At 38.9% G+C, this 25,374-nt stretch overlaps 1 protein-coding gene and 1 long non-coding RNA gene across 6 annotated transcripts in view; one reads left to right on the top strand and one right to left on the bottom strand.

The window, feature by feature from the left end:
- Positions 1-2,871, bottom strand: part of LOC132503890 (uncharacterized) — a 53,885-nt gene extending 51,014 nt beyond the window's left edge. The window contains exon 1 of the long non-coding RNA XR_009534659.1: positions 2,705-2,871. This is a non-coding gene — a long non-coding RNA (uncharacterized LOC132503890). The remainder of the gene's footprint in view (positions 1-2,704) is intronic.
- Positions 2,872-3,066: 195 nt separating this feature from the next.
- The window catches only part of TAF4B (TATA-box binding protein associated factor 4b), a 113,873-nt gene continuing 91,565 nt past the window's right edge, over positions 3,067-25,374 (top strand). For 4 of the 5 annotated variants that reach the window (XM_060121399.1, XM_060121401.1, XM_060121402.1 and 1 more), the window contains exons 1-6: positions 3,067-3,885; positions 15,008-15,153; positions 16,651-16,758; positions 21,791-21,952; positions 22,060-22,182; positions 24,075-24,164. In XM_060121399.1, coding sequence (XP_059977382.1) covers positions 3,543-3,885; positions 15,008-15,153; positions 16,651-16,758; positions 21,791-21,952; positions 22,060-22,182; positions 24,075-24,164 — 972 coding nt within the window. In that variant the 5' untranslated portion in view covers positions 3,067-3,542. The remainder of the gene's footprint in view (positions 3,886-15,007; positions 15,154-16,650; positions 16,759-21,790; positions 21,953-22,059; positions 22,183-24,074; positions 24,165-25,374) is intronic. The other variant, XM_060121403.1, reaches the window with a different exon arrangement.

The following is a 25,374-nucleotide window of genomic DNA, read 5'->3' as shown; positions in this document are numbered from 1 at the left end:
CGGTTTCTTAACCACTGAGCCACTAGGGAAGTCCCTAAATGTGTAAATCTTAACGCTAAGTAATATTCCACAGTGTGAATGGATCTCTTATGTTAGGATCATTCAGCTGCATTCACTTTTTCTAAGAGCAAGATTTCAAACACTAAAAATGTTAAAAAGTGTCTCAAACTTCACTGAATCTTTAATGAAGCCACCAAAACTGGAAATCATTCATAAAGTCAAAACTCTTTAAGAGTCTGGACCGCAGGAATTCCCTGGTGGTCTAGTGGTTAGGACTCTGTGCCGGGAGCCCAGGTTCAATCCTTGACTGGGATCCTGCAAGCCACGTGGCGCGGCCAAAAAAAAAGTTCGAGTCACATTCCTTTAAGAGGAAGGGAATGACAGAGTGGTGTTCTGTTGCAGAAAGTATTTAAATGCTCTGATGCAAAACATAGATACTGGGACTAGGTTCAAGGCATAGAACTTGAAGGCACACAGTTGTTCCTGGCTCGTTTTGAAGCTGAGGCCATAGCCATCTTAGTCAAACAGTTATGTTTTCTCCGGCAGATTTTTCAGCTGGTCTCATTTCACTGATAAAGAAGGCTTCCTACTTAAATTCTAGAGTAGTAAACTTTTATTCATTTTGTGAAGAGACTGTATGTACTTGTAAAATCAAGTGGACAATAAGAAAAACTTACATTGTCCACTCGATAACTGTACCCTAGTTAAATTATGTTTGTGTGTTTGTATGTAAAATAGTAAAATATTCAGAACATAAATTTTATATTTGTTCAATTTTGTTTTATTACCTGAGTTGATAAGCAGAATATCTAGACAATTAATGACTGAGTCCATCATTTAGAAGTCGCTATAATCTGAATGTTTGTGTCTCCCCAAAATTCGTATTTTGAAATCCTAATTCCCAAAGGCGATGGTATTAGTAGGTGGGGCTTTTGGGAGGTGTAAAATTATGACAGTGGAACCCTCATGAATGGGATTAGTACTCTGGACTAAGACAGAAGGTAAATGAGTAAGTATTTTTCAACATCTTTAATTTTACAAATATTTTAACAGATAAATCTAATAAAATCAAGATATAATCTTCCCCCTACATTTTTTCTTTTCTTACATAGAGACAAAATGCATTTTGCCTTCCTGTGTATCCTATTTTATTATTATAAGTTTCTATAGGAAGGAAATGTACTAAACATAATTATTGCTAAACTCCAAATATCAGGACAAGTGCTGGGTAAGGAGGAGTATATTTTTTTCAACTAGAAAATTAAAGTTTCCATTAGCAAGGCAAATTATAAAGCAAACATAAAAGAAAAATGTTCAAGGTCACCTTAAAAAGAAAGTATACTTCCTCAAGTCAAGCCTCTTAGTAACTTGATAGAGGTTATTTACATACCTAAATAAAGTATGTGAGTTGGAGGTGGGGTTTAATGGAAGTTTAGAAAAGGGTAGTTCTCAGAGCAAACTTCTGAGCCTTCCTTCCTCTAGCATTCACTGAACTATACTACACGGAGAGAGAAAAACCAAGGCTAAACAATTTGCCTATCTAGTAAAAAGCAGGTCTAAGATTCAAATGCACTAGATGGTTTTGCTTCACTGAAAATGTTGCATGGCTCCATTTAACTCATTCACTTAGCAAATTATTTATTAAATACCTTTTCTGTGCAAGGCATTTTGCCAGTGGCAATGGAGGATATAAGATGAATCAGACATTTGTGGAGTAGTGGAAAGAGATGTACTTTGGCTTCATACAGACTGGTTAGATTCCCAGCTTCATAGATAAACTACTCTTACAGTTTTTAAGTCAGTAAAATGAGGTGGTAAAGAAAGAAAGAGGGAGGGAGAGAAAGAGAAAGAAAGAAATAAAAAAAGAAAGAAAGGAGAAAGAAAGGTATCTCCTAAGACCAGCACGCAAAAAGTGCTCAATAAATTTAGTTTTCCTCTCTTCAACTCCACTTGGAGGGGTTTTCTGTAAGGTAAGTAAGTGATCAAGTAAGTCTTCATAAAATGGGGAATGTTGCGATTGATTTGGGTCATGAGATGGGTTCTTGATTTGGGCTGGCTGAGATGTGGGAGATGGCAAATGCAGTGACGTGTGAGGACTGTGAGTAGATCCTGTCTGTTGGAACATACAGGGTGGGACAGAACTAGAAGCCGTAAAGGTCACGTTGCCTGCCTACCTGCATAATCTATCTCATTCAGTATAGTGTCAGTTCCTAAAATATATAATATTAGGACACCAGCCTGAAATCAAGGCATCTTCTCTGATTAGATCTCTAAGGGGCAAGTTTTCCCATATTTTACTTGTATTATTGATTCATTTGCCACACTCTTTTCACTTATTCAAAGAATATCTAGCATTGCACTTAAAATCTAAGCGCTAGAATCTGAGGATGTAGGAATCAAAAGACACTGTCCCAGTTTCCTAGCAGACAGACATGTAAACAACTTAAATAAGCTCAGAGGTGACGGAGACATCTACAGCAACGCCAAGGAAGAAAGAGATTTTCCCTTGGGGCAGCTCAACCCTAAATTAATTATACGAAAATAGGCACATTTTACAGACTGTAAAATTATACGCCATGCTTAAACATTTAAAAGAAAGAAATGGAAGGTTTTTTTTCACAGTGTCAAATGCAATGCTCATTCTAACGACGCTATACAGCCAAGCCAGCAGAAAAACAGTGAGGAAGCGTGATTGAGTTCTTACTTTGTTATCGTTCTCTGAAATCGGTCTTCCACACTGTTTCCTTAAAAAGTAGAAGGCTGTGGAAAGTATAGTCCGGGCTCTTCAAGGAACACGCAACTGGGGATACCAAGGAGAGAGCAGAACGCGGATACCGCAGTTTTCCAAGTGCTGTCTGGCCTCGCCACGTTGTAGATTTCTGGCACCTCGCCCCTCTTTCCTCAGGATTCAGAGGCGGATTCTAACGCCCTCTGGAGCCGTCCCTACTGACGTCACGAGCGCGATTCCAGTCTGTGGCCAATCACGCGGCCGGATTCTGGGGGAAGCCCGGGGCAGCGGCGGCAGCTGGTGCGCGTGCGCGAGGTCTCCGCGTGGCTATATAAACATGGCTGGCGTGGTCGCGCAGAGGGGCCGTGCAGAGCGCGCGTAGGGGGCTTTGGGCTGCTCTGGGTTTGTAGTTTTGAAATTTCTGGCGGGGGAATCCGCCGCGCAGAGTTTTGGTGGAAGGTGGGAGCCGAAGTGACGCCCTTCCGGGAGCCGCGCAGCCGGGCTCCGCTGCATCTGGTCGCGAGACTGAGGGGCCGGGTTGAGCCGGCGCACGTGTGAGCGCCGCTGAGGAAGCGGCGAGCGGCCGAGCAGGTGTGGCTGCCGGCGGGGCCGCGCGGACTGGAGGAAGGTCCGAAGCGCCGGGGTCCCGCTGTCCAGCCGGCGCCGGTCACTGACTCGTGTGGCGGCCCCGGCGCCTCTCCCTAGCGATGCTGTGGAGCCGGAACTGCACTGGAGTCGGCTGCCGCTTGTCAAGCGTCCCCTCGCCTGTGCTCCCGGAACGGCGGCGCCTCAGCTGCCGCTGATCCACCTGGGGATGCCCGCGGGCCTCACAGAACCGCCCGGCGCCGCTCCCCCAGCTGGTGTGGGCGCCTCCGGGACCGTGACCATGGCCCCCGCCGCGGCTCTGCCAGTCCGGGTGGAGAGCACTCCGGTGGCCTTGGGCGCCGTGACTAAGGCTCCTGTCAGTGTCTGCGTGGAGTCCACGGCGCCCCAGCCGCTGCGGTCCCCCGTGGGGACCCTGGTGACTAAAGTGGCTCCTGTCAGTGCTCTTCCTAAACTCAGCAGCGGCCCTCGTCTGCCAGCTCCTCAGATTGTCGCTGTGAAAGCACCCAACACCACAACAATCCAGTTGCCTGCTAATTTTCAGCTTCCTCCAGGTATGTCGCTCACCTTTTCCGGCTTATCCCTCGGGCCGGCCAGCGGTGACACGGGAAACGTCGCAGCCCGGGATTGCGCCTTCTCGCTGGGAGTTCTAAAAACCTCAGCCAAGAGAACCTTTCATAATCTTGACTTTGCGGGGCAGTGATTTGGCGTTACAGTCAAGATAGCATCTTTGAGTCCTTACTGCATAGTTTTTCTTTTCCTATTTAAAGAGAGCATCTTTTCCCTTAAGTGACACAGGAAAAGCTGGAGCAGCCTGTTCAGGAGGGCCTTTGAGGCACTGGCTCTTAGGTGCGGGAAGATAAGGAGTATCGCTAAAGTTTATTTTCATATGGAGAAAGGATCAATTTTTATATCCACACGCTTAGATTACTATGTTTAAAAAAAAGTGTTTTTAAAAGGCTCTTGTGTGTTAAGACCGAAAGTGAATTTTAAATTTAAACAAGCCTAAGTAAGTTTACTGCTTAGAAATGAATAATGTTGCTTCCCGCACAATTTTCAGATGTGTGATGATTGTAAGTAACTTTGAGTTAGAAGGAGCCCTTTCACAGGGAGCAAATGCCAGAGTTGACAGGTCCGAGCCATGAGGTGGTTATTTGTGAAGCATTGTGTGAATGCTACCGTTAATGAGCCTGTGACTACTTTTTATACTAGAGTGTACTCTGTGGGGCTGTTTTTCACGACTGAGACAAAGGTTTTGCTTTGTGATCATTTGCATATCGTAAATATGCAGAATGGTGTTGGAGTGTTCTACCTTGTTTTCTTTCCTCAAATGAAAGTCACTTGGAATTTCAGTGGGGAAAAAAAGCACGTGTTATCTTCTTTGGAAAAAAACTCTACTCATAATTTGATTATTTTCTATGTATTTTGCTGAGCAGAAATGGGAACTCTGACCCCCAAAGGTGGTAAAGAAGTGGAAGCATTTGGTTCACGTGATGTCAGTTTCCCCTAGCAAAATGAGGGTGCCTCTTTTGTACCTAATGTTCTGTTGTAGCTGTGTTTTAGTTTTGTATTGTACACGAGGTACCTACACTTAAGGCTGTGTGCACCACTGGATACATTTTCTGCTGGCTCTAAATTGTCCTCCTACATGCACTCTTATAAAGTAGCTATGAATGTGTTTGAATGAAATTACTCCTAATTTGTTAAAAACAAAATTCCTATCTAGTCAGTGAAGTTGGTTTAGAAACAATCAAAAAAGTATTAAGAGAGAAGAACTTTCAGGAGTGGAAACTTGCTGGTAAGTGGGAATGGATCATTTATTGAGGGCGTACTGTGCTAAGCACTTTTTTAAAAAATTGAGCTACAATTGACATACAACATTATATTGCTGGGCACTTTTCATCCATTATTATTTTTATACATTATTTATATTCTTTTGTTTGCTGGTCATAATAGATAGATAGCAAATAAGGAAAAAGGTCTCTGAGGGTAAAGAATTTGCCCAATGTCAGACAAGTCATAGATGTCACAGGGAATTTGAATTCAGGTCTGTTTAACTCTACTCTTTCCGCAACACTGTGCTTACCACTTGGTGTGTGTACAATATGCCTCCTTGCGTAGCAATGTTAAAAGGCGATTTATAGCATTTTAGAACCTGATCTTTTTATTACACAGAGAAACAAAAACTGAAACTTGCTAGAGCAAAACAGCAGCAAACCGGGACCACAGCCTAAGTATGCACTACACTATAACTTGTTATGCTGTCGACCATGGATAAATTCCCACAAAAGAGAGGAGATAAATTGCCTTTAGTTGTTATTTAGAGAGGAGGTGAGAAGTTACCTTGAAGAGCAGCTTTTGGAATTTCTGCTGAGGTGTGGCAGAAGAACATACTCATATTTGTGCTCTCACAGATGCACAATAAGATAACCAATACTTGAGGAATGACACAGAAACACTGATTAAAATAACATTTTAAAAAGGTCTTGTTCTACTTCTTTTATATACTGAGGATTAGCAGAGGATTGCTCAAGGATGCTTAAATTACATAGGAGTCAGCTCTGATTTTCCCAAGGTAATGAATAAGTATTTGATTTCTCTTTACTTCAGAATTTCCTCTGTGAACAGAACTAGTTTTAAAAAAATATGCATATGCACCACAGGTTTTTCTAGGGAGCAGGAGCTGGAAACAAAAAGGGGGGCATTGTGAGGAAATGAAAGAAACTGTAGCAAAGCCCTGAAGATTATTCTGTTGAATATTTTTGGTAATCTCTTCAGTCTTCTTTTTTATGAATTTGTGGGATTTAGACCAGACTGTGGCTCTTTCCGTTTTTGCTATTCTGTGTCTCTTCTATAATGTATTTCAGAGTGATGAGTAAGGACTTGATTGCTTCTTTTATGTCATAGACTGTGCTTCATAAATTCTGCTTCTCAGTCTTACTATACAGAAGTTTGTGAAAAGTTGCTTGTGAAATGGTTCTGGTCCTTTTTCATCAACTCCTTCATGCTGAGACATGGTATAGGTTTTGCATTTCTCAAATTCCTGAATTAGTTCCTGGATAATCTTCGTGGTTCTTGTTTCCACCCTAGCTTTATCAAAGGAATATTACATGATCATCTGCTCCCACAGTTGTAACAGTGCTCCTGGACGTCATGAAATGAGAGGCAGTTGTCTTCAGTGTTCACCATATGCGCCCTCCACAGTTTGGATTTCAAAGGCTGTGAAGTCGCTTTAACTCATATTTGAGTTAGAAAGACTCAAAGGTTGTGGACCTTAAGGCATTAATAACAACTACCACCAATAACTTTAAAATTCATAAATTTGCTCATATTGTCTCAATTGATCCCTTTAACTGTCCTGCAAAGTAAGTATAAGTCTCTCAGTCCACAAACATGGGATACCTTTCCATTTATTTAGATGTTTAATTTCTTTCAGCAACAGTTTGTAGTTTCCACAGTATTGCTTTTACACTTATTTTCTTAAATTTATTCCTAAAGTATATTATTTTTGATGCTATTGTAAATAGATTTTTTTTCTTAATTCCATTTATAGTTAGTCATTGTAAATGTATAGAAATACAGTTGATTTTTTAAAATTGATCTTGTATCCTCTTCCTAGCTGAACTTGTTTATTAATTTTAATGGCTTTTTTCGTGGATTTGTTTGGATTTTTATATAGAAGATCATAATATATGTGGATAGTTTTACTTTCTATTCTGGATGCCTTTTATTTTATTTTCTTGCTTAATTTCCCTGGTTAGAACTCTCAGTATAATGTTAAATAAAAGTGATAATGATTGTAGGCATCTTTGTCTCATTCCTCATCTCAAATGTTCCTGATCTTAGGGGAAAAGCATTTAGTCTTTCACCACTAAGTATGGTGTTCACTGTGGGTCTTAAACCAACCTTGCATACTGAGATAAATATCACTTGGTCATAGGGTATAACACTTCTTAAATGTTGCTGGATTCAGTTGGTAGTACTCCGTTGAGAATTTTTGCATTGGTATACATAAGACATATTGGTCTCTAGTTTTCATGTGATGTCTTTGGTTTTAATATCAGGGTAATACCGACCTTACAGAATGAATTGACACGTTTCCTCTTCTGTTTTTTTTTATTTTTTTTTTGCGGTACGCGGGCCTCTCACTGTTGTGGCCTCTCCCGCTGCGGAGCACAGGCTCCGGACGCGCAGGCTCAGCGCCATGGCCCACGGGCGCAGCCGCTCCGCAGCATGTGGGATCCTCCCCGACCGGGTCACAAACCCGCGTCCCCAGCATCGGCAGGCGGAGTCTCAACCACTGCGCCACCAGGGAAGCCCCTCCTCTTCTGTTTTTTAGAAAAATCTGTGAAGGATTTATTTTTCCTTAGATGTTTGGTAGAATTCATCAGTGAAGCCATCTGGAACTGAGCTTATCTTGTGGATACTATTTTTGATTATTAATTCAATCTGTGTTTGTTAGAGATCTATTCAGGTTGCCCATTTTCTTAAGTTAGTTTTAGTAGTTTATGTGTTTCTAGGAATTTGTCAATTTCATATTATTTATCCAATTTATTGGTTTATAATAGGTCATAGTATTCTGTTATAATCCTTCTTTCTGTAAGATTAGTGGTCATATCCCCTCTTTCATTCCTAATTTTAGCAGATTGAGCCTTCTCTCCTTTTCTCTTAGTTAATCTAGGTAAAGATTTGTCAATTTTGTTGGTCTGTTCAGAGAACCAACTTTTGTTTTGATTTTTCTCAGTTGTTTTTCTATTCTCTATTCTATTGATCCCTGCTCTAATCTTTATTAATTTTCTTTCGTCTGCTTGCTATAGTTTTTATTTTGCTTTTTTCCCCAATGTCTTAAGATAGGTTAAGTTATTAATTCAAATAATCGTTCTTTTCTTTTATTTTTTTTGAAATGCAAATATAATAATGTCTCTCCTACTTGAAATCCTTCAGGGCTTCCCACATCTCCTCAGATCTTTTTTTTAATATATAAATTTATTTATCTATTTTTGGCTGTGTTGGGTCTTCATTGCTGCACGCGGGCTTTCTCTAGTTGCGGCAAGCAGGGGCTACTCTTCATTGTGGTGCGCGGGCTTCTCATTGTGGTGGCTTCTTTTGTTGCAGAGCACGAGCTCTAGGTGCACGGGCTTCAGTAGTTGTGGCTCGCAGGCTCTAGAGCGCAGACTCAGTAGTTGTGGTGCACGGGCTTAGTTGCTCCATGGCATGTGGGATCTTCCTCGACCAGGGCTTGAACCTGCGTTCCCTGCATTGGCAGGCGGATTCTTAACCACTGCGCCACCAGGGAAGCCCTAATCCTTCTTTTAAAATAGAGGGATTTACAACAACAGTTCACTTGTGTACAACACAGGTTTGAACTGCACAGGTCCACTTATACTCAGATTTTTTTCAATAAGTGCATACTATGCTACTACATGAGCTGCAATCAGTTGAATCTGTGGATGCTGAACTTCAGATATGGAGGGCCAACTGTAAAGATACATGCAGATTTTCAACGGAACAGGGGTGTGGGGCGTCAGTACCTCCAACCCCCATGTTGTCCAGGGTCAGCTGTATAAATTTTCCTTAAACACTACTTTAGCTGCATCACATAAATTTGGGTATGTTGTGTCTTCATTTTCATTCATCTCAAAGTATAGTCCAGTTTCCCTTGTGATTTCTTAACTGACCAACTGGCTACTTAGCAGTAATTAATTTCTACATATTTGTGAGTTCCCCTAATTTCTTTTTGTTACTGATTTCTAATTTCACTCCATTGTAGTTGGAGACCACACATTGTATGATTTCAGTCCTTTTAAATTTATTTAAACTTGTTTTATATCCTAGCATGTAGTCTATCCTGAGACTGTTCCACATACACTTAAGAAAAATGCTGTTGTTGGGTGGAGTATACTATTGATGTGTTTTAGGTATGGTTGGTTTATAGTGTTGTTCAAGTATTTGATTTCCTAGTTGATCTTCTACCTAGACATCTATCTTTCATTGAAAGTAGAGTGTTGAGGTCTCGCAAGTATTATTGTTGAATTCTCTATTTTTTCCTTCGTTTATGTCAACTTTTCTTCATATATTTTGGGCTTTGTTGTTTGGTGCATATATGTTTGTAATTGTTAAATCTTCCTGATCCATTGGCTGTTTTATCAATTATAAAGTACCCCTCTTTATCTCCAGTAACACATTATGTTTTACTCTATTATCTGATATTAGTATGGCCACTCCAGTTTTCTTATGGTTGCTGTTGGATGATATGTCTTTTCTGTCCTTTTACTTTGACCTTTCTAGTGTCTTTGAGTCTAAAGTGTGTCTTCTGTAGGCAGCATATAGTTGAATCCTATTTTATAATTGGGTGTGACACTTTTTGCCTTTTGATTGGATTATTTAATCCATTCACATTTAATGTTACTGATATAGTTGGGTTTAAGCCTGCCATTTACTTTTGTTTCTATATATTTTCTCTTATTTGCTCTTCCTCTGTTCCCTCTTTCCTTTGCATTAAGTGAATATTTTCTAGTGTAACATATTAATTCCTTTATAATATTTTTTAAGAATATATATATTTTGGGCTTCCCTGGTGGCGCAGTGGTTGAGAGTCTGCCTGCCGATGCAGGGGACACGGGTTCGTGCCCTGGTCCGGGAAGATCCCACATGCCGTGGAGCAGCTGGGCCCGTGAGCCATGGCCGCTGAGCCTGTGCGTCCGGAGCCTGTGCTCCACAACGGGAGAGGCCATAACAGTGAGAAGCCCGCGTACCGCAAAAAAAAAAAAAAAAAAGAATATATTTTTTAGTGATTGCTCTTGGGCTTACAATATACATCTTATTAGAATTTACTTCACATTTATATTAACTTGTTTCAGTGAGATGTAGAAACATTTTTCCTCTTTAGCTCATTTCCCTCTTTTTTATTTTTGTGCTATTATTGCTCTACATATTGCATCTAGATATGTTACAAACCCAACAATACCTTGTTATAATTATTACCTTATGTAATTACATGTCTTTTAAAGATGCTGACAGAAGAAAGGAGCACAAGGATATATTTGTAGCATTTGTTTTATTACCTTCTTATTTACCATTCCTAGTTTTCTTCATTTGTTCCTATAGATTCCAGTTACCATCTGAAGTCATTTCCCTAGTGCAGTACAACTTTGCTCCTGACCACTTTCTTTGTGTTATTGTTCACAAATATGTTACATTTCTAATATGTTATAGGTTCAAGAATACAATTATATATATTGTTCTATATAGTTGTTTTTTAAACCCATTAAGATAAAGCAGTAATATGCATATAAATTATATAATTAACTTTACCAGTGCCCTTTTCATGTGAATTTGAGTTAGTTTCTGGAGTCTCTTGTTTTCAGCCTGAAGAACTTCATTTAGTATTTCCTGTCTGGTTTGTCTGCTAGCACTCAGTGCTCTAAGGAGGATGTCTTTTTTTTTACGTTTTTATTGGGGTATATTTGATTTACAATGCTGTGTTAGTTTCAGGTGTACAGCAAAGTGAATCTGTTTTACATATACATATATCTACTCTGTTTTTAGATTCTTTTCCCATATAGGCCATTACAGAGTATCGAGTAGAGTTCCCTGTGCTATACAGTAGGTTCTTATTAGTTATCTATTTTATATATAGTAGTGTGTATATGTCAGTCCCAGTCTAGGATGTCTTTATTTTGTCTCCTTTTTTGACAGATATTTTCAGGGAATGTCTGCTTGTTGGTTGATAGTTGTTTTTTTTTGTTTTTTCCCCAGCAAGTGGAATGTGTCATACCCCTGCTGTCTGGCCTCCATTGTTTCTAATGAGAAGTTAACTGTTAATCCTATTAATGCAGTACTCTTGTACATTTTTCTCCTGGTGTTCTCAAGATTTTCTCTTTGTACATTTTTATCATATTGTGTCTTGGTGTGGATCTCTTTGCATTTATCTTACTTAGAGTTTGTTGAGCTACTTGGATGGATGTTTAGATTATTTTTCATCAAATTTGGGAAATTGTCAGCCATTATTTCTTTGAATATTTTTTCTGTTCCTATCTCTCTCTCTCTCTCTCTCTTTCTCTCCCCCCCCTCCCTCCTTCCCCTCCCTCTCCCACTCTTTCTGGTACTCACACTATGCCTACGTTGGTGCGCCTATCATTGTCCCGTGTTTCTATGAAGCTCTGTTCATTTTTCTTCATTCTTTTTTCTCTCAGTTCTTTGGATTGCATAATCTCTTTTGAACTATCTTCAAGTTCACTGACTTATCTTCTGTTCATTCAAGTCCGCTGTTAAGCCTCTCTAGTGAAATTTTTATTTCAATTATTGTACTTTTTTTTTTTTTTTTTGCGGTACGCGGGCCTCTCACTGTTGTGGCCTCTCCCGGTGCGGAGCACAGGCTCCAGACGCGCAGGCTCAGTGGCCGTGACTCACGGGCCTAGCTGTTCTGCGGCATGTGGGATCCTCCCGGACCGGGGCATGAACCCATGTCCCCTGCATCGGCAGGCAGACTCTCAACCACTGTGCCACCAGGGAAGCCCTCAGTTATTGTACTTTTTAACTACAGAATTCCTTTTTTTGTGATATTTATTTCTCTAATGTTATTCTCTATTTGTTGAGATCATCATCATCATATCTTCCTTCTTTAAGCATGATTTCCTTTAGCTTCTTGACATATTTATAACAGTTACTTTGATGTCTTTGTTAAATCTAACATCTAGTCCCTCATAGGTGGTTTCTGTTGCCTGCCTTTTTCTGTGTCACACTTTTCTTTTTCTTTGTATGTCTTGTAATTTGTTAAGCAAAACTAATATATATATAGATTTTTTCTTTTTTTTAAAGAAGATGTTGGGGGTAGGAGTTTATTAATTTATTTATTTTTGCTGTGTTGGGTCTTCATTTCTGTGTGAGGGCTTTTTCTAGTTGTGGCAAGCGGGGTCCACCCTTTGTCACGGTGCACAGGCCTCTCACTATCGCAGCCTCTCTTGTTGCAGAGCACAGGCTTCAGACGCGCAGGCTCAGTAGTTGTGGCTCACAGGCCTAGTTGCTCTGCGGTATGTGGAATCCTCCCAGACCAGGGCTCGAACCCGTGTCCCCTGCATTGGCAGGCAGATTCTCAACCACTGCGCCACCAGGGAAGCCCCAAAACTAATATAGCAAGTCTAGATACTGGTCTTTACTCCCCTGAGTGGGTTATTGTTGTTTGTTTGTTTATTTTTTTAAATGGCTGTGTTATTTTAGTGAAGTCTGTTTTCCTCACAGTGTACAGCTTTGGGCATAAGCACAGCCACCCTGGGATGACAGTGGTTTTAGCAGGGCTCTTTTTGACTGTTTCTTTCTCTGATCTCTCTGTTAAGATTTCTGCTTCAGCTGGTGTCATGCATAGCTGTTAGGCTCCTCACTGCCAGCCAGTTACCCTCTTGTTTTCAACAGTGCCCTAGAGCCTAACTTCCTCCATAGTCTGATTCAATTAAATGTGGACTCCTTTACAAGGGGTAGTTTTTGAGGTCATTGCTTGAGGTTCTCACCCCAGAAGGGCCCTTCTTAGTTGTTTCTTTATCTTGTTCTCTCTGATAAACTGGAGATATGCCTGTGACTTAGCTTATATCTGTCATGAAGATACCAGAAACCTTTTAATTGTTCTGTTGTACTTGAGAGTGACCTTAGCCTTGACCTTTCCCACACTCTGTTGGAAATAAAGTCAGTTTCTTTTGGGAGATGTTTGGAGCAAGTACCCAGGGCTGTGGCATGTTTCTTTCTGAGTGATATCCATGTTTTAGAAGTGGGATACTGGGCATGGTGGTAGCCTCTGGTCTTCTCTGCTTACCTCTTCCAGTGTGGGACCTCCACCCTATGAAAGAACTGGGGTGAGGGTGATTGGGCCCCAAGTATTCTCTGAGCCATCCCTGGGGTAGAGCCTTCCCTTTCTGAGTAGGGATGGGTGAAACAAGAAGCCTGGAAACTCTTGGATGCACTTATTTCAAATTTGTTCTCTTCTGTATGCAAGTTGGGGTGGCAGAGATGGGAAATGCTACTGGCCTGCTTCTCCCAGGGAGATACCATAGCCCTCAACTGGGAGTTTGGGAAAGACGGAGGCCTTATGTTGTCCACAATGCCTGAACTGAGAAGGGAGAGGGAGTGGGTCATGGTTCAGATGCCACAGATTCTTGCTGTTCTGAGTTTTAGTAGATTCTCTTTAATAATTGTCTAGTCATTTTCTGTATGCCTTAGGGCATTTCCAAAGCCTTTAAATGGTTGTTTTTAAAAATAATTTTCACGTTATGCTTGTTTTGCTGGGGAGTGGCTTTATTGAGCTCTTCATGCTGCCATTCCAGAAATGGAACTCCAGCTATGAATATTCTTGTTTGTACCTCCTACTTACATGGACAACAATCTCTTTACGTTAGAAATACTGGGTTAGAGGGTATGCAAATTGGAACCAGTTTGGCACAACAATGTAGAGTTGAACAAAGCAGTTGTACCAAATTACACTACCAGCCTAAAGATGTTGAGAGTTTTTGTTGCCACACATCTCTCTAACACTTAATATTGTCACTGGACTAATTAATTTTTTTCTCTCTAGGTAGATATAAAGTGATATCTCACTGTGGTCTTAATTTACCTTTCCCTGTCACTGGTATCTGTGTTTCTTTTTTGCATTTTGGATATTTGTTCATTGAATATACGTGAACTAAAATTTTCTCCAATTTTTTTTTTAGTTTATTTATTTTTAAAAATTTATTTATTTTTGGCTGTGTTGTGTGTTTGTTGCTGCACAGGGGCTTTCTGTAGTCGCTGTGAGCAGGGGCTACCCTTTGTCGCAGTGCGTGGGCTTCTCATTGTGGTGGCTTCTGTTTGCAGAGCACAGGCTCTAGGCACGTGGGCTCAGTAGTGTGGCGCACAGGCTTAGTTGCTCCACGGCATGTGGGATCTTCCTGGACTGAGGATTGAACCTGTGTCCCCTGCCTTGGCAGGTGGATTTTTAACCACTGCGCCACCAGGGAAGTCCCCAAATTTTCTCCAATTTTGTGGTTTGTCTTTTTACCTGAAGATGTCTTTTGCTGATCAAAAGTTTTTAAAATATAGTTGTATGTATCAAACTTTACTTATTTAAGAAATTTTTCCCTATCCCAAGTTCAGAATGACAGTTTTCTGCATTGTCTAAAAGTTTAAAAGTTTTTACTTTTTATCCTTGTATCCTTAATGTCCTTGGGTTTTTGTGTATGGTGTGAAACTTTTCATCTTTTCCATTAGTTAATTGAGCAAGCCCTATTTATTGAATAGTAGCTCTTTTTCTCACTGATCTGCAGTGCTTTTAGAAAAATTTGATATGACGTATCTGCGGGCTATTTGGGGTCTATTTGGGAGTTTTCTGTTCTACTCCATTGGTCTGTTTGTGTAGTCTTGTGCTGTTACCATACTGTCTTACTGTAGCATTATAAATAGTTTGATGTCATGAGGAAAAGTGTTTTGCCTTCTTCAGGAGTATCTTGTTCATATGTTTAGACTTTTAATATTTTAAATAGCTTTGAGTGACAACATTTTTTCCATATTATATATCTTAATTAGTAGACATGGAATTCAGTATGTACTAACTAACCACTTACTCAGAACACTTTATAGCACTGAAAGAAGGGGAAGAAGAATATGTGATGATTATACTTTATTAGCTCACATTTTATTTTCTTTTAACTATAGGAACAGTTTTGATCAAAAGTAACAGTGGTCAGTTGATGTTGGTATCTCCTCAGCAAGCTGTAACAAGAACCGAGACCACAAGTAACATAACTTCAAGGCCAGCTGTACCAGCGAATACTCAAACAGTCAAAATCTGTACAATGCAGGTAATGTACATTAAAGTTTTTTTCATCCTCCTCAGTTTTCCAGCAGTTATCCTCATATAAATTTGTATGTATTTGCCAGTAAAAATATAGAAGAGATGATTCTGCTCGACTTTTTGAATTAAGCTACTTTCTTTGAATATGTTAATTTAATCTAGGTGTTTGGTTTTGTCGTTTGGCAAAACTAATAAGTTAATCTTCGTACTCAAAGATTTTGTCGTCCTCAAGGGGATGTTCAAAGGGCTATGTGCATCTCTAAACGGGAAGAAAATAGCCATTCTGCTTCAATTTTAATTTGTGGTAAAACATTAACACTACAATTTATAATATTCTTTTTTATCCATATCATATAGGAATTGCCTTTAAAAAAATTAGATATCTGCTGTAATATTTCATTAACTTGGCATTGTTAGAAGATGATTTATTTTACATACGTGATCATCTTTCTAGGTAACTAAAGCTTATCCTGTGTGTACCAGAGTTAAAAAGTATATTTTTATGAGCATCTTTCTTTGGTTAAACAGAAAATGTGGAATGTAGTATAGTATTTTCTTGATGAAGCAGGCTCATCCTAATAAAAAGTTTCATTGTATTCTGTGGTAATATCATTCTTTGCCAGTTTCCCCCAACCCACTCTCTCATAATTTGATTCTAGGTTCTCAGCCAGTCATTTTCTCTATTTCTGTATCTGTCAATGATAGCTGCTCCTTCCCTTTCTTGTTTGCTATGGGTTGAGGAGATAGGTTAGCAGACTTTTGTTTATAATAATATATTAAATAAGAATCTAAGGGGGAGGGGCAAGATAGAGGTAGAAGATTAAGAGATACAAACTACTGTATATAAAATAAATCAGCTACAAGGATATATTGTACAACACGGAATATAGACAATCTTTTAAAATAACTATAAATGGAGTATAACCTTTAAGAATTGTGAATTGACATGTTGTAAACCTGAAACTTATATAATACTGTACATCAACTATACTTCAATAAGGAAAAATGATAATTATGTGATGTGATATAGTTGTTATGGTGGGAATCACACTGCAATATATAAATATATCAAATCACATTGTACACCTTAAATTTACGCAATGTTATATGTCAATTATGTCACAAAAAATAAAGTTTAATTAAAGTTATTTTTAAAAAAAGACTAAAAGGATACCAACAATAGAAATGACCAAAAAAAAAAAAAAAAAAGTATCTATATGTTTTCTGTGTGAGCCAAAGAGTAAAATTCAATATTTTAATGCAGAAATACTGTGATATTTATCTGTTTAATCAGTTGCCTCTTTAGGAATAAGAAATGAGTGTCAACTGGCCAATTGACCAGTTAGGTTAATAGTAGAAAATATGCATAAAATTCATGAGGTTATAAAACCAGTTATAACAAAGAAGTTTGCTGTGGTAAAGTGTTTTGATGTTTGCCATAGTACCGATTAATTTTAAATTACTAATGCTGATGACTCTGTACTATCTCCCCCTCCCCCCCAAGAATTCTAGTTCACAGTTAATCAAGAAGGTGGCAGTGGCACCTGTTAAACAACTGGCACAAATAGGAACTACTGTGGTAACCACTGTTCCGCAGCCTTCCCCAGTGCAAGTAAGTTGTGACTTGTGGCCATGTGCACACTGGTTATTTTCTCATCTTTTGTTATTATTTATTGTTAGCTATTTCCTGAAGAGAGCAATTCAATGATATATGAGGACACTTAATAAACTGGGAGCTGTTAGAGGTATGGGAAACACAAGATGAACATGGTGTATATTCTTGGAATATCAGATTTATTTGAATGTATTAAATTAATACAAATGCATCTAATGTTCATGTGTCACAGTGTCTAGAAGCATGTGCTGGGACAGAATTTTGTTGTATAGGATATTTATTAGGGAATCATACCTGTGGAAGGGAAGGAGAGTAAGAGTTTGAACTAGATGCAGGTCCAATAAAGCCTCAGCCAACCTGATGGAGAGCTTTGGAGCAAGTGTAGCACGTCAGAGTTGTCCCACTGTGTGCCAACATGGTTGGATGAGCCATAATTTCCCCTCTGTGATCAGTCATAAGATGTGGACTCTCCAGGGAGAGTTGTGCTCATGGGCAGGTAATTCTCTGTAGCTGAAGCAGACTCTGAAGGAGCTGACAATTGTCGTCTGTCTAAATAGCATTCCCAACAGCTAGGATAACACAAATCTCTCTTTGTGATGGTGTATCACAGTCTACTCCTTGAATTGCTGGGATCTACTTCCTCATATGTATTGGAAACCAGCTCTCCTTGGATTTCTATAGGTTTCTTCCTTGGAGAAGCAAAGAAGAGGTTAGTAGGATGAACTACAGTCCCCAGTGCTGCAGCTGATACCATCATTTCCTCCTCCACCATCCATTCTAGATTCCTCCCACACTCAACTACCAACTCTTCTGGGTCTTAAGTGGTAGTGTGATCAGGCTTTTATCCCTGAGGGATCCAAGGTCCAAATTGCCACAGTCCTTTGAGGCAAGAGTTGTGTCACTTGTCCATTTATCATCACAATTGGGCAAGGAAATACCAAGAGGCACTTAAGTGGATCACCTGGATTCACTGCATAAACTCCTCTTGGCCTTCATTGTGTAAAAGCTACCCTACCTATTCCAGTTGTCAGGTCAGTTACCCCTGTCATGATAATGACTCTTCTCTTTCCTGTTGATCACTGGACACAGGGACCCTGAAGTGTCCAAGAGGCAGCCATGGTGTCTAGTTTATAGGGACTCTTGCTATGTTCTTTGGTGAAAGTGTGCCCACTATTGGCAGGAATGGGAAGCACAGGATCCCCCAGTGGATCTTTGGGAGTAATGATAAGTGGAGCCATTCATCCTTCTACTCTTTGATTCCTTGGTTCTTCATATATTTGTCCTGTTGGGGACATAGTACCATATAGAATTTTTTGATTCAGTGAGTATGCACTAAGTCTTAGAAGATGGAGGATAGAATTCCATCTTCGTAGAGTATTGTTTCTGAGTTTGCACTTCACCTGTGTTTTCTGCACGCTGTCCTAATACTTTACTAGGCAGGCAGCTTCTGGATCATGCCATATTTGATATAATCAGTGGATCCCATGGTCATGGGACCACTGTTGTACTTCCTTTGCTGTATAGAAGGTACATCTTCTTGAAGCATGTTATGTGAAATCCCATGCTGTGGATCAAACATGGTGTTTGGTGTTTCAGAATTACTTAACCGTATTACTTCCTCTAACAGAGATGGTGATCAGTGAACCTGATTTTAAACATAGTTTTTGTTGTTGTTGTATTGTTTTTGTTGTTTTTTTTGCTAATAGTGGCTACCATTTATTGAGCACTTAATGTGTTGGACACTTTTTAAGTGCTTTACATCCCTCATCTCATTTCATTTCATCCTGTGACTATTCTGTAAGGAAGTGTTATCTCTATTTTATGTAGGTGAAAATCAGTTTAGAGAAGTTAAGAAATTTGCATGATTTCTGCTAATATGTAGCAAAGGGGGCATTTGAACCAAGGTCTCTATCTGACTCTGGAAACTCTATTCTTAATGACCTCTGTGCTGATTGTCTCAAACTCTAGGTTCCACCTCCCCCCGGCCCCCCTGCCTTTAGGTTATTCTGGGGAGATCACTGGGCCAAAGGGTATGAATTTAGGCCTACTGATAGCTGCTATGTGTTGTAAGAAATAATTATGTTTCTTAAAATGGGATTTTTTTTTTTTTTTTTGATCAGTCAGATGTGGACACCAAATAACACCACAGGAAGGTATATGAAAGTGAAAGAGACGTCCTATACTGACAGGTCCTAGAAGAGGGTGGCATGGAACGACATGCAGGGGGCCATATGGGAGGAGCACCGGGGCAGATTCAACCAAACAAGTGGGGATCTGAGAGGGAATGAGGACCTGGGGGCAAGTGCCTTTGTTGAGGGTTGGTATGGAGTACACAAGCAAAAGACGTGAGGGGATTTCACTGGTGTGTTTGAATGTCATTATGTCACAGTTGGGAGAGCAGAAAGGGAACTTGTGGCAGGGACCAGCCTTATCACACTGGTGCACCTGGTCACCTGGGCAAGGCGTTCACAGCCTGTTTGTAAGGATGTTGAGGCAACAGAAAAATACGAAGTTCGAAGAATTTACAATACAGTTATTTTATGAAAGGGGTTTCAACTTCCACAGTATTTTGAGTAAATCAGTTTTTTTATTGTATCTATTTATTAAAGATTTAGTACATATAGTTGTACTAAAATGGTATATATGTGTTGTTTAATTCTTTTCCTTGGGTTATTTTTCCATATATATGTCTACAGTTGCTATTTCCATGCAGGGTGTGTATAACTTTTCTTAATTTAGATTGATGCCTTTTTTAAGCTGAGTTGCTCCTTAGTGGTAGGCTAAGGCAGTAGAAATTATCAGTGAAGTTAGTGAATAATTTCTGTGTCCACTTTGAGAGGTAAAGCATCTCAATTTTAGGCATTTCTTGGAAATAAGGAGCTAGAACTTGGATGACTCTCCTTAAAAGGCAATTTAGTCTGTTAAGTTTGTATACAATTAATTTCACTGACTCTTGTGTATTAATATAACTGATTTTCACAATTTACGTCACATATACCCCAGGTCTTTTCTCTCCTGTCCCCTAGACATGCCTAATCAGTGCCAGTGCAGTCTTGCAAAGCATGGAAATAGCGTTGCCTGGTCTAGAATATTGAGATTTATGATTGAGTTTAAAACAGTCCGTCCATTACGGCAGTGTGATTATATACATAGAGTAAGACCAGGATTGTGTATTTCTCCATGCCTCTTAAGAGTTGCAGGTATCTGGTAAGGTACAGGTAGTAGCTATATTAAAAAGAGTTATGAAGGACAAATTTTGTGCTGGAGACAGAATAAAATATTGACAAGGAAAGTAGAAGTGCCACAAATGCTTCTTCTACTCACAAAAAATAGGACTGTTTTCCTGAGCTCACATTTCGTTGGGCCTTATTTTGCTTCATAAGGAAGAGGGACAGTACTCGCCTGAGGAACCCCTCCCATCAGTCCTGCGAGGTAATCATAGTCAACAGCTAAAGTTCGACATTACTTTCTTAAATATAGTAGTACAGAGAATTAATGGTAGAGTATAAAACATACTCACTGAAAAAAGAGTATGTGTTTACTGTACATAAACCTAAGAATGTTTATTAAAAGATCTTCAAAAGGATTCAGAGGGAACTGTACAGTACTTGTCCTTGAAGAGCAGGACTAGGGATAGACTAAGAACGAGACTTCATTTTCATTGTTGTCTTTGAGATCTGTTAATATTTAATAAAACTACTAATTTAGGTATGATTTTTAATTTTACCTTTTTTGCTTAACATTTCATAAGTTTTCATCTTCATCATTAATCAGTGTTTTAAATTTCTTTCCCATTTTTTTACCTCCAAAACATTCTTGTCTAATATATGCTTCAGTCTTTCTAAAGTGGAATTTTTTTTTTTTTTTTTTTTTTTTTTTTTTTTGCGGTACGCGGGCCTCTCACTGTTGCGGCCTCTCCCGTTGCGGAGCACAGGCTCCGGACGTGCAGGCTCAGCGGCCATGGCTCACGGGCCCAGCCGCTCCGTAGCATGTGGGATCTTCCTGGACCGGGGCACGAACCCGTGTCCCCTGCATCGGCAGGCGGACTCTCAACCACTGCGCCACGAGGGAAGCCCTAAAGTGGAAATTTTTGATGTATATTTGAATTCACTTATATTAATTGTTGCAGAAAGAAAGTTTCTTGAGGGTAATAACAACCTGACCTTTTTGTGTTTTATGCCTGTAGAACACAAGTATTTAAATTAAAATGATGGTGCACTGTTCAGTTTTCTGTGTGAATTGTAAATACTATTCTCTCCCCTACCCTCAAACTTTACTCATGTTCTGTAACTTTTAGTGTTTGTCTTTAAAGTAAGATTGTTGCTTTATCTCAATCTGCTTGTCTAAATTATTACCCAATTTGCGATTTCTTATATTAAACTTTTTATCCTGCAGGTGGTGCTATAATCACACCTCACTTAATAGAGGATAGAAGAAACAACCGGAATTCTTTTCAGTGTAAAAATAAGATAATCACATTTTGTAATATTTGTTATTACAAATTACAAAGCTATTACTGTTTTTCTAATAGTCTACATAAAAGCAGCTTATCTGAATATGAGACGATCAATAGATCTCTCAGATTTATACTTAATAAAAAGCAGAATATTATAAAATAAATTCTATATTTTCTTACAAAAACTTACTATTTCAAATTTTTTTGGAGAAGTATTAATAATATTTGAGGACTACGTGCTTGGCACTGTTTTTTAAAAACAATCCCAGGATAGTAGGTACCATTGCTGTCCTTGTTTTTTACAAACAGGAATCAGAGGGTTAGCAGGATAAAGTAACTTGCCTGAGGTCAACACTTGGGTGTCAGTGATAAATAGGTAGATAGGTGAGAATGAAACCCAGAGCTGCCAGAGTCCAGAGCTGGTAAATGGTGTTACATTGCCTTAGACTAGTAGAGCATAATATAAAAGCAAGGATGTCAAGATCCATTTGTAGTCTAAGTGTGAAATGAGGCACTCGCCATGATGCATATCATAGTAATACATCTCTCGATATCTACCGCTTTTACTTTCAGTCTGTGGCTGTGCCAACCAGTGTTGTCACAGTGACCCCTGCAAAGCCGTTGAATACTGTGGCTACCCTGAAGCCTTCAAGTTTGGGAGCGCCACCCACCCCCTCAAGTGAGCCCAGTCTCACAGCAGAGAACTCAGCCACTGCTCAGACTAGTCTTTCTCCGGTAAAGCTCTCCCTTGTACCTTACATAAATAGAACTCTTTACAAATTTTCTTCAAGTATATTTTCTAGCTAACATTTGTGAGTGTTTGTTTATACTTCTATATTTAGACGATGCTAGAAAATGTGAAGAAATGTAAGAACTTCCTCGCAATGTTAATAAAACTAGCGTGTAGCGGGTCACAGTCCCCGGAGATGGGGCAGAATGTAAAGAAGTTGGTGGAACAACTTTTGGTAAGTTGGGACTATAAAAGCTCTGTAAGCAGCCGTAGAACATGTTTTAAATGAGAAATAAATATTTTTAAATGAGGCTTATCTTAAGTGCATTTTTGGATAACCTTTGCTTTTGCTTATTGAAAGCTTTGTAATGATTATAAATCTTAGACTAGTAAATCTAGTCTATACAGTCGTCCCTCAGTATCCATGGGGGTTGGTTCCAGGACCGGCCGAGGATACCAAAATCCACGGATGGTCAAGTCCCATAGTTGGCCCTCCCTATCTGTGGGTTCCGCATCTGTGGATTCAACCAACTGTGAATTGTAAATATAGTACTACACCGGTCCTTAGTTGGTTGAATCTGCTCATGCAAAACATGGGGATATGAAGGGCCGACTGTATTACTTTATGTTTGCTAGTCTTGCTTCACTTAGCCTAAAAAGAGCTTTGGAGAGAAGGTTGACTACTTGGTCAAATAAAAACTTATTAGTATTTGGAGAATATTTGGCCTCATGAAAAGAGGTGGTTGGAAAAGTATTTTAAGAGCTTTTCTCCAGATCATTATGGATATTCTTTAGAGTCCACTGGTTTGTCTTGTACCCTGAATGGATCTTTCACCCAAATGTAACAGCTCACGTTTGGTTGTCTGGAAAATAATTGGTTCGCTGAGTTGTATAGATCTTCCAAATGTTGACAGATTTGTTCATTAAGATATCAAAAAATCATACTTGTAATCTACCAATCGCATCAGAAAATTTTTTCAGTACAGGGAAGCTGTACCGAAGCTTCAGGATTGTGGTTACTAATTTTCCAAGGATCAAGCTCAGGATTGTGGTTACAAATTTTCCAAAATTCTAATTTTGGCTTGAGAGCTCTGATTTTTATCATTAGCAACAAAAACCATCAGTTGTTTTCCTTACAGTAACAGGCTTCGTTCGTTTGTTTGTTTTTTGAGAGAGTGTCTCTCAAAATACCCCAATGTGAATAACCACAGCTGGTTTGATATTCTTTCCAGTAAATGAAAAGAAAGCAGCTAGCTCAGCTAGCAACTCAATCACAAAGTGCTTTTCCTTGAGTATCTTACTTTGGTCTACTGTATGTATGGTTCCCATTATTTTGCACACAGTATTTTTAAAAGATGTCTACTGAAGGGTTAAGATTTAGTAAAATTAAATTTTACTGTTCTGTGAAGGACATTTTAAAGTGGAACTGGCTCTATTTTTTTTTTTTTTTACCACACATGCATAGCAATGCAGAGTATGACGACAACTATTTAAATTTTTTATCATTGCCTTTCTTGCCACAGTTGCTTTCGTACCATCAGTGCAAATCTCAGCACAGTGAAAAAGGCAAAAAAATGATTAGTATTAATGTGAAAATAATTTAGACCTCATAGACCCCTGCAGTGTTTAGAGTCCAAACCATTACGGAAGGGTTCCTAAGTTCTTTGGAACAACAGCATATCTATTATTGTGGCCTTATAATAAAATACAGTGTAACGTCAGTTAAAGTAATTTAAAAATTGAGAAAAGAAAACAAAAAAAATCCAAGGCCCCCACACCAAATAACTTCCAATTTCCTACCCTAAGAAGTGTAGGACTCCTGTGTCTTTACTTCATAATTGTTCTTAACAGACTGTAGTACTATCACCTTATCCAGTCAGCCAGCTCTTCTCTCACTTTGCTTACTGGGATCTTAAAAAAAAATAATAATCTCTTCATTGTATTCTGTATAAAAAAACATCTCTATGTTTATTTTGTAGGGGACATGAAAAAACTGCCCCTATTTAATGATAGACTTTGACTTTATTACTGTTCAAAGTTTGCTATGTCTACAATCATGAACCACACACTTTTCCTCTTGTAAAATATTTGTAGACCTAAAAGTGTTTTCTTTCTTCCATTCCTCAGGATGCAAAAATTGAAGCAGAAGAATTTACTAGACAACTGTATGTTGAACTCAAGTCTTCACCTCAGCCTCACCTAGTTCCTTTCCTTAAGGTAGAGTTATGTGTTATTTTGAAGAAATAGTTTGAATTAGATTAAAGTAATTTAAAATATGAATATTTCAATATGACAGCAATTTAATATGAAGATAGTAACAGTAGAAGAAATCTCTCAGGGCTGTTGTAATCTGTAAAGCACATTCATAATTCATATTCTTTGCATTGGAACACATTGAGAAAACAGAAGTAACATCTCATTCATGAACATAACTTAATGATTATATTATTTGATGCTTGTATTCTCAAAGATTCTTAACTTTAAAAAAAATAGTGTCTCTGCTTTGTCCTGATGACTCTTATTCTCTTAGAAGTAGTAAACCACATGGTACCAAATTTAGTGGGAAAGCTATTATTATTATTTTTCTTGGAGGGAGGAAGCTATTATTTTTAAAAATTAATTTATATTGTTAGTAGACACACTCTAAGATTTATTGAATTAAATAGATTTTGATGGAGAACAATAACTTTGATAACAAGAGCTTTGTTTGGCAGGCTGAAAAAATACATTCCTTTTGGATATTTTGAAGCTGAAAAGGAATTGAATTGAAATTTATAAAGTTATTAAAGACCTGAGATTTTAGTGAACCAAACACTCATCCCATATATTTTGAAATAATGGAACGAAGAGTTGCCTTTAGAAAAATTTGGCTTAATTATCTAGGGGAGATGAAAGAGACTTCATAGAGGAAGACTCTTTTTGATGCCTCATGAAAGAAGAGTGGGAAAGGAGATGGGGCACCACATTTTCAGAAGGCTATTAAAATAACTGGAAATTGTCCCTAGGAGGCTGACCATGTTGATTAGGAAGATGCCAATCATGTGATATAAAATGTGGCTAAAAAACTGAGAATGTTTTAGCCAGGGAAGATTTAATCTGGGAAGGGAAGGTTGAAGGGTCAATGCAGTACCGAACATCAAATGACTAGAGGCCTGTTTTCGGATGACCCTCTTGATTGAGAAGTTAGCTGCAGTTCTTCTTGGGTCCCTTCCAATGTAAAAGTTCTGTGAGCTGTAGGTGCTCTACGTGACACTGACAACTCTGTTTAGTGTATCTATGTTTCATACTCACTGGAGACACTGGGGGGGAGAAGGAGGGAAATAAGAAAGTACCTACTATGTGTTCTGTGCTTTGCTAGCTACTTCACTTATAATTTGCATTGTTTGGACTTAATTTTCATATCAGTCTTTTGACAATAGGTGCTAGA

This window comes from Lagenorhynchus albirostris, chromosome 14, assembly GCF_949774975.1.
Source record: "Lagenorhynchus albirostris chromosome 14, mLagAlb1.1, whole genome shotgun sequence".
Lineage (NCBI taxonomy): Eukaryota > Metazoa > Chordata > Mammalia > Artiodactyla > Delphinidae > Lagenorhynchus > Lagenorhynchus albirostris.
Note: the sequence above shows the minus strand (reverse complement) of the source record. Positions and strands in the feature narration are given on the sequence as shown.